General features: G+C 54.1%; 1 protein-coding gene across 3 annotated transcripts; it reads left to right on the top strand.

Annotated features, from left to right (window-relative positions):
- The first annotated feature begins 1,033 nt into the window (after positions 1–1,033).
- LOC311201813 (UBX domain-containing protein 6-like) lies at positions 1,034–8,272 on the top strand. Of its 3 annotated transcripts, XR_014617885.1 has the most exons (12): positions 1,034–1,154; positions 1,374–1,528; positions 1,788–1,849; positions 1,983–2,114; positions 4,486–4,583; positions 5,537–5,612; positions 5,700–5,784; positions 5,970–6,189; positions 6,267–6,397; positions 7,490–7,635; positions 7,740–8,043; positions 8,124–8,272. XR_014617885.1 is itself a non-coding variant. In XM_084276273.1 (11 exons), the coding sequence occupies exons 1-11, from the start codon at positions 1,072–1,074 to the stop codon at positions 8,250–8,252; spliced, it is 1,317 nt and encodes a 438-aa protein (XP_084132399.1). In that variant the 5' UTR covers positions 1,034–1,071; the 3' UTR covers positions 8,253–8,272. The 3 variants fall into 3 exon arrangements, 2 of the variants coding, with proteins under 2 accessions (XP_084132399.1, XP_084132400.1); XM_084276273.1 differs by lacking the exon at positions 7,740–8,043; XM_084276274.1 differs by lacking the exons at positions 1,034–1,154; positions 1,374–1,528; positions 7,740–8,043 and adding an exon at positions 1,567–1,601.
- The last annotated feature ends 849 nt before the right edge of the window (positions 8,273–9,121 follow it).

The following is a 9,121-nucleotide window of genomic DNA, read 5'->3' on the forward strand; positions in this document are numbered from 1 at the left end:
GAATTCCTCTGGGATTTGCCACAGGGAATTGGTGAAGGGAGTTGGGGAGCAAGCAGGTCCGGGGAGGATCTGTGTTTCTCTAAGTTCCCCTGAAAGCGAGTGCTAGGCCGGACCCATGCCCTATGCCAGGCTGTGTGTCAGCTTGCCAGCCATGCAGAGCCTGCGCTGTGTGACCGGTGCTGGGATGGTGACAACGATGATAATGATGATGACATCCTCACACAGGTCTCAGGGGAGTCTATGCTCTCTGTGGCATCTCCTGTGGCGTGGGCATGGGGGTCCTGGTAGCTGGTGAGGCCATGGCTTGGTGCATAGTGCTGGTGTTGGTCAGTGCCATTGCGGTGGCCAAGGCATCAGGTCCTGCACCTGCGCGGCACCGTTGGCCGAGCTGCTGATGTGGTGAGCACACGGGGCCCTGGTCCCGCTAACGGCACATGCCCAGCCCGAGGAGGGGATGAGGTGGCATCCTCGGCAGCCACCCTGTGTGTCGCTGTGAGGAGGACAAGCTGTGCTGTGGGGATGAACCTCAACCATCCCCAAGCCTTGGGCTCACCAGCTGGCCTCAAGCTGCCTGGTGGGGTGGGAAGCCAGGTGTCTTCGGGGGGGCTGTAGGCGAGGGAATGGAGAATCCCCCAGTGCTTCAGGCTCCCTCAGGCCGGGGGGAGTTCACACCGGTGCTGGCAGCTGTTTTGGTCGTGCTGAGGCTGCCGCTTCATCCCAGGGAGCCGGGGGGCTGCTGGGCTGGGGGGGACGGGCGGGGGGAGGGGGGGGCTGTGGGAGTCCGTGGGGCCGAGCTGGGGGAGAACTGGGGCCGGGGGGAGGCCTTGGAGAGCCTGTAGGTGCGGGGCTGGGGCCGCGGGTGCAGGCCCGGGAGCCCCGGGGGTCTATACCCCCCCCATCCCCGGAGGACCGCGCAGGCCATAGAGCAGCAGAGGCCTAGAGCAGCACCGGGCGCTGGGCCTGGACACGCCCGTTCCGGGGGCGGTGACGGGGGCGGGGCGGAAGCAGGGGAGGGGGTTGGCGGTTCCGGGTTCCGGGCCCCGTCCCCGTCCCCATCCCGGTCCCGCCACTATGCGCAAGTTCTTCCAGGAGATCAAAGCCGACCTCAAGTTCAAGACCGCGGGGCCCGGACAGAAGCTCTCGGAGCCGTCCCGGTACGGGGCTCGGCCGGTAACGGGGCGGGGGGGGGGGGGGCTGAGCACCCCGGAGCCGGCCCCGCTGTGCCCAGCGCTGCCGGTTCCCCGGTTGCCTCCCCCGGGGAGGAGCCGTGGCGGTTGTGGAGCTGTTGTCTCCGGCCGCGGCAGCACGGGCACCGGTGACGGGGTCCTGGAGCCTTCATCCTCCTGACCTCTCTGCCGCTCCCACCTGCCCAGGGTCCCCAAGCAGAAGTCGAAAGCTGAAGTGGCACCGAAGCCTCGTCAGGCACCGACGGCTGAAGCGCAGATGGCGGCGGCCGCGGCGCTGGCACGGATGGAGCTGAAGCCCAAGGCCAAGCTGCCTTCATCCCAGGAGGCCACCGGGAACCAGGGTAGGAGCTCACCGGGGGGTCACAGGGATGGATGTAGCTCCGAGCTGAGCCCAGAGAGGGAGCTCCTGGATGGGTGAGTGCTGGGTGTGACTCTTGAGGAGGTTATGGGCCACAGCCGGGTTCTGTGAGTGTGGGGAACAGGGGTCACGGTCACTCCTGGATTCTCCTCTTCCTGGGAGGTGTTTGTGGTCTGGAGCCCTCTGAGATGGGCTGAATCTCTGCTCCTCCTGCCACCGTGACCCATGTTTGTCTCTCCCAGTGAGGAAGGAGCTGATGGCTGAGGCAGCTGCCAGCGAGAAGGGGCTCTCTGAGGAGGACAAGGTATGAGAGATGCTGCCATTCCCTGATGCATTCCCTTCTGTGCTGCTGTCCCTGTCCTGGAGGGATGCACTGGGGCCTTTAAAACCACCACCCTTCCTGTGATCAGTTCAGCGCCTGTGTTTTTCTTCTTCAGGACCTCACCTCCCCTGACAAGGGAGGGGCAGCTGCCCCCTCTGTTTCAGGAGTCTATTTCATCTGCCCCTTGACTGGCACAGTTGTAAGAAGAGACCAGAAGGAAAAGCACCTCAGAGAAGCCATCCAGTCAGTAAGTGCCACAGCCACGCAGCTTTCCTCCCTCTCCTAACTTGGTTTGGGGTATGGGTCCCCTTGAGCAGTGACCTCACCACACCCCATATAAACCTTCCCCCTCCCTTGTCCCTGATGGGCAGCTCTGTTCCTCTGTAGTCCTACAAACACCTCTCTGAGCACCCTCCCCTCAGCTTGCTGGAAACCCTGCAACTGGGAACTCAGGCCTTGTACTGGTTTTGGTTGGGACAGAGTGAATTGCCTCTGTAGCAGCTGGTGATGACAACAGTGTTGGTCACACACTGGGAACAGCTAAACTGGGAAGCAGTGAATCAATCCCTGTGCTTACAATGCTTAGCTTTAGCGCTAACCATTAAATTTCACCTAATTTTTACTTAATAAATCACTTTTAGCCCCTTCCCCACACTTTTACCCTTCCCATTCTCTTCACTGTGGGGAAAAGGAGCGTGGTGCTGAGCTGCTGGTCAGGCTCAAACCCCACCAGCACCATCCCTTTGTTAGTGGTCACAATCATAAAGAACTCATCTCCACAGAGCAGATAGGCAGGCACTTCTTTATCCCAGCGCTGAGGAACAGAGGGGATTGCTCCTCCAAAGATGTGTTCACCCACAGGTACAAAGCACAATGTATTTGTACAATTTAGAGCAAAAATCATTGCCCAGAAATGCTCACTTCTTGGCTTGACCTTGGCAATGATTGGCTTCTGATTGCTTCGCTTCACCTATATTCTTATTCTAGAAAAATCATTGATTAGCTATGCTGATTGTTGTAAATACAAAGGGGGGGGGGGGCAATAATTAGCATATTCATGTTATTTCCTGGAAATCATTATCATATATAAATGCCCCCTGTGCATGTGTAGTTATGCTGAACAGGTTCCTCTGGTGGTCATCCATAGTCTTCCTCATTGTGTCCACAAGTGAACCCCATCCATGTTCAAGCTCATCTCATCTTTGGCTGATCTTTAGTAAGCACAGCCAGTTCCTTCATACACCTGTTGTTTTAACTCCAGGCCCATAACCAGTACCCACTGGTTTAATTCAGTTTCTGCCATGACGAGAGGGAAGATGCTGCCAATCAGTGTGATTGATAAAGCAACTTCAACTTTACTGCAAGCACACACTTGCTTTTATACTGTTCCTACCACCTGTTATACTTACTGTATTTTAATTGGCTCTTAACTAAAGGTTACATTTACATACTCCATGCATCTTGCAGCCTGGGAATCATGTCTCTTTCTCAGTCCCAGGAGCACTGAATCCTTATCACACCTCCTGCTCCCACATCCCGTGGCCTTGCTGCACGACACACAGGAATACACTGACCGATTGTTGATCCTTCTGCTCTCACCAGGCGGCGTGGGGCCTGGTCTGACCGAGCTACACAGGCGACTGCTCGGACAGCCGCTCCACAGGCTCGTGGCCTTGCTGCTCAAGCCACTCTGCAACAAGAGTCCATAGTGAGGAAGGCACACACCGCCTTGTCCCTAAAAGCCTGAACATGCTGTGTGTTCTCATAGCTACTGCAACTCCTTTAAAATCAAAATAGAATCCTGAACTAAAACCAAAAGAACCTAGAAGTTCAGTTGTTTTATTAGGGTGACTGGAACATTTCCCCCCTTTCAAAGGACTGATAATTATACTCAGTACTTTCACAGAATTGGGGCTGTTCAGCCTTGAAAAGAGAAGCCTGAGAGGGGATCTGATCAATGGGTATCAATAGCTGAAGGGTGGGACACAGGGGCCATGGGCAGCCTCTGCTCAGTGTCTATGGGGACAGGACAAGGGGCGATGGGCTCAAGTTGGAGCACAGGGAGTTCCCCCCCAATGTGGGGAAGAACTTCTTCCCAGTGAGGGTGAGGGAGCCCTGGGACAGGCTGCCCAGGGGGTGTGGAGTCTCCTTCTCTGGAGAGATTCCAGCCCCGTCTGGACACCGACCTGTGTGCCCTGTCCCAGGGTCACAAATTGTGGCTCTATTGACATCAAACTGTCATCTGATGCTGGATCCTTTCCCTTGTGCCAAATGCAAATTTTTATTTCCTTTAAAGGGAGATTTCTCCCAGTTGAACCCAGTGTAGCCATCCTAAAGTAATTGGTGATACAATTTGCCAAATTGCAAATTCTTCAATCAAATTATAATCTATTTTTTTTAGTTTTCCCTACTTTTGAGATTTGATTTGTGTTTATTTCCTTATCTGAGTTTGTTCACCTACTTCTACTTACCAATCATTCAAGTTACAGGTTTGTCTCTGAGTCCTGTTTGTTACCTGAGTTTGGTCTGACGATGGTTTTATTTAATTAGGGTGACTGTAACCCCTTTGTGCAGAGCAGCACCATCATTCCTCCTGATCCCTCTTCTTTCTCCACCAGTATTTCTCTGTAGACCCAGTGGCTGCTTCCATCATGGAGATTCACACCTTGAATAAGGACCAGGAGAAAGTACGAGTGGGTGTGGAGACCGTGGCCAAGTAAGTGTGGTGTGGGAAGGGCTGAGACCATGGGGAGCTCGTCTCTTCCCTGCAAGGCCAACAGGAGGGTGGGATTTCTTGCTGTGCTCCAGGCAAAGTCTAAAGCAAACCCAATTCCAAGGTTTGAACAGCCTTAAGTGTTAATTGAGAAAGAAGGTCAGTGGCTCTGATGTTTGTATTCAGTTGGTCCACTACTCAAAGAGGTTGAGATCAGCCACCCCAACCCTCTGTCTGGTTTGGGCATGAAACACCAACGTGCATCAGGAGGAGTGTGGTCACAGGAGGGGATCCTCCCCCTCTGCTCTGCCGTGGTCAGGCCCCACCTGGAGTGTTGTGTCCAGGTCTGGGCTCCCTGGGATAAAAGGGACAGGGATCTCCTGGAGAGAGTCCAGAGGAGGGACAGGGATGATGAAGGGCCGGGAGCATCTCCCCTGTGAGGAAAGGCTGAGTGAGCTGGGGCTGTTCAGCCTGCAGAGAAGCAGCCTGAGAGGGGATCTGATCAATGGGGATCAATAGCTGAAGGGTGGGACACAGAGGACATGGGCAGCCTCTGCTCAGTGTCTGTGGGGACAGGACAAGGGGCGATGGGCTCAAGTTGGAGCACAGGGAGTTCCCCCCAATGTGGGGAAGAACTTCTTCCCAGTGAGGGTGAGGGAGCCCTGGGACAGGCTGCCCAGGGGGTGTGGAGTCTCCTTCTCTGGAGAGATCTCAGCCCCGTCTGGACACCGACCTGTGTGCCCTGTCCCAGGGACCCTGCTTGGGCAGGGGGATTGGACCCCATGGGCTCTGGGGGTCCCTTCCCACCCCTGTGATTCTGTAATTCTGTGTTATTACTTTCCTCAGTTTTTCAGCTCTTTTATCCATGAGAAACACTCTGTCTCTCCTCACACCTCAGGGTTAGTGTGTCCTGACGAGCCTCCTTTAATCCAGGCAGCGTATTTCTCTTGTTGTAGGTACTTGGATAACATCTATCTCCATCCAGAAGAAGAGAAGTACCAGAAAATCAAACTGCAGAACAAAGTGTTTCAGGTGAGATCAAGGCTATTTGTAGGTGCTCTGCCTAGGAAAGGCCTCACCTGGAGCAGCCTACCTTTAAATTCTTCCCTTTTCTTCCAGGAAAGGATAAGCTGCCTGGAAGGGATACATAGATTTTTCCAGTCTATTGGATTTGAGACAAAAACACTGCCTGTTCCAGGACAGGGTAAGAAATCAAAGCATGTGGAACTAGGGTTGGGTGGTGGGGGAGGCTGTGGTGGGTGCTGGAACAGGAATAACCTCTCACCCTGCAGTTTCCCTGTTAAGATGTTACATTTCTGGGAGATCTTTGCTCTTGTATTTCCAACATAAGAAGCAAGAGCCTCAAATCCCACCCCCCTTTGGCTGCAGAGACCACAGAGGAGTACTACGTGCTGAAGGAAGAGATGCTGACCAAGCTGGAAGACCTCAGGGACTTCAAAGAGCAGCTATTAAGTGCTGAGCCTGTGCGAGCCCAGCTGGACAGGCAGCTCTGTGTGTTCAAACCATCCCCTGAAGCTGCTCACTTTGAGCTGCCCAACGACTTCTACAACCTCACAGCAGAGGAGATCAAACGAGAGCAGCAGCTGCGGTGAGGGGGGTTCAGAGAGCCCCGAGCACCCAGAGAAGGGGGCTTGTACCTCTCCTTCACTTGCTTTCTCTCTACAGGACAGAAGCGGTGGAGAAGGCTTCCATGCTGAGGACAAAAGCCATGAGAGAGAAAGAAGAACAAAGGGAGATGAGGAAGTACAACTACACCCTGGTGCGAGTGCGATTTCCCGATGGGTACATCCTGCAAGGTAAAAAGGCTCCTTACCCTATCTGTACACCCTCCAAAAGCTTCTGAGGACACTTGTGGTGTTAATAGCTGGAATAATAAGGAGGCTTGAGGTGGGCTGAGCACAGCTGGTAGAATAAAGCAACAAAAAGCAGAGTGGGGGCGATATTTTTCTATAAAATCCCGGACTGGTCTGGGTTGGAAGGGATCCCAAGGGTCTCAGAGCCCCAACCCCCTGCCACAGGCAGGGACACCAACCTCCAGGCCTGGAGCTACACAAGGTTGCCCAGGGCCCCAGCCAACCTGGCCTTGAACACCCCCAGGGACGGGGCACCCACCCCCTTCTGGGCAGCCCCTTGCAGCCCCTCACCACTCTCTCTGCAAAGAACTTCCCCCAATATCTCCTCTCACCCTTCCCTCCTCCAGCTTTACTCCATCCCCCTTGTCCTGCCATTATCTCCCCTTTTAACAAGCTGATTCCCCTCCTGTTCCTCTGCTCCCTCCAGGGACTGGGAGGCTGCAGTGAGGTCCCCCCACAGCCTTCTCCTCTCCAGGCTGACCCAGCCCAGCTCCCTCAGCCTCTCTCCGTAGGGGAGCTGCTCCAGCCCTCTGATCTCTCAATCTCTGAGCCCCCCACCTCCCTCAGGGCCCCGGGGTTGGGACCAGCAGCCAGGTTTGAGCAGAGAGGGAAGAATCTCAAGGCACTGTTAATTAAATCCTGCTCTTTCCAGGCTACTGCCAACGAGCTGGACTCGTTAGATCTATTTTATTACAGGAAGCAGCATGAGGCTGCCTGTGTGGCATCAGGCTCTACAGCAGCAGAAACCCTCTTTGGATTTTGCAGTAGAACTCTGGGAATCATTTCAGGCTTTCCCAATTCTTTGTTACAGGCTGGTCAGGGCTTGGGACAATTAAAGTATAATTTTATTAATTTATTTTCTTCTTTGGGGGTTCTGCTTTTATACTTCTCAGTTGAATCAGGCTGGTTCTGTGCCACTGAAGTAATTCCTAAGTTGGTGTCAGTACATGAGCCCCACGAAACCCACCACAAAAGGTTAGATGGGGAGGTGCATGAGAAACTCTGGCTCTCTTTCACCTTGTTTGCTCCTGGCAGGGACTTTTTATGCACGGGAATCAGTATCTGCACTCTACAGCTTTGTGAGAGAAGCACTCAGAGATGACTGGCTGCCCTTTGAGCTGCTGGGACCTGGAGGCAGCAAACTGGCTGATGAGAACTTGGCCTTCAATGAATGTGGGCTGGTGAGTACAAAGAGAGAGCTGGTGCCTTCTGTGGGAGGGTCTTTAGGTTGTTACAGACTCATCAGCTGGTCCTGACCTTAGAAGTTTGTCTCTTCTCCTTTCAGTACCAGAAGCTGTGCTCTGCCCCCTTCTTTTTAAGCTTGAGCAACTAAGTAACTGCTTGGAACCTTCTGGCTGGAAGCTAGGTCGGGCTGGAAGGAACTGCAAACAGTAGCTGTGGGAGCTGCCAGCAGCTCTGTCAGGCTGAGCCGCCACAGTGGAAAAAGAGGGAAGGCAGCAGCTGTGAAGCAAGTGCAGCTCTAGCCCAAGGCCAACCCAGAAAGCCCCAAGGAGCATCCCCTAAGGAGCTTCTTGCAGAAGTCCACCCTTGTCCTTTTTAGCTGAAGCACTCTCAACAAGTCTTTCCAGGTCTGTGAACACACCCAGCATGTTACAAGGTCAAAGGATAACATTGCCCTGGCCTAACACCAGAGTCTTTTCTGTTCCAGGTGCCCTCAGCCCTCCTGACTCTTGCCTGGGACGCAGCAGTCATGGCAGACGTTGAGGCAGCAGGAGAGGAGCAGCCAACCAGCCCCTTGAAACCCAAACTTCTCTCCAGAGTCCAGACACTCTCATGAAATAAAGGGGAGTGGATTCAGTCCTGGCTGTTAGAGACTCTGCCCTTGTTTTCTGACACAGACTGTTGGGGCTTCCAGCTGTGTGACCTCAGAAAGGACTTTGGTTTATCTCTGCAGAGTGTCTGTTCTGCCCTGTCACACCTCCCTGCAGGCACCTCCACAGCTCCAGCAGCCAGATACTACAGCAGCCTTGCCCAGTGAGGTGCTACAGGACTGCTCTGGCTGGCTTTAAAGCCCAGGTCTCACAGTGCTCAAGGTGTTCCTGAGGCTGCAAGGAAGCAGCACACTCTTTCCGAGGAGGGGTTAGGTGCTGGCACCAGGCTGGATTCCCACCAGATTGAGCCTGGAGAGCAGGCTGGGCTTGGAACTCAGCTTTCCCTCTTGCTTCTGTGTGCACTGTAACTCCTATTGGAGAGAGTTTATTTAGGTAAAGTCCTATTTAGTCTGATTAAATGGAGTATTTAAAGACCCAGTTTGAGATCTTTGACTTGTAGCACTTGTAATGCAGAGGAACTCCAGCCAGTGCTGGGGCTGGCACTGGTGTTACTGGTGGAGCTGTGGCATCACCCAACTTTTCAGTTCACAGCACCCAGAGACAGACTCAGGGACAGAGCAGGAGACTGGTAACAGCTCCTTGTGCTGCCCACTGGTGAGAGATCAGACCTCAAACTACACCCAGGGGTCAAGGGATCTAATTTTATCAACTACAGAAGCCATAGAGAGTTCAAAGCCCCAGCAAGCCCCCCCCCCCCCCCCCCCCCCCCCCTAACCCTAAGGGGCCCCTTGCTGGGGCTTTGAACTCTCTATGGCTTCAGTAGTTGAGTCCAACGCTCACTCAGTCCTTTATCTATCAATCTTGAAGGTGTCCT

The sequence above is a fragment of the Gallinula chloropus genome (genome assembly GCF_964237585.1).
Source record: "Gallinula chloropus genome assembly, chromosome: 28".
Taxonomy (NCBI): domain Eukaryota; kingdom Metazoa; phylum Chordata; class Aves; order Gruiformes; family Rallidae; genus Gallinula; species Gallinula chloropus.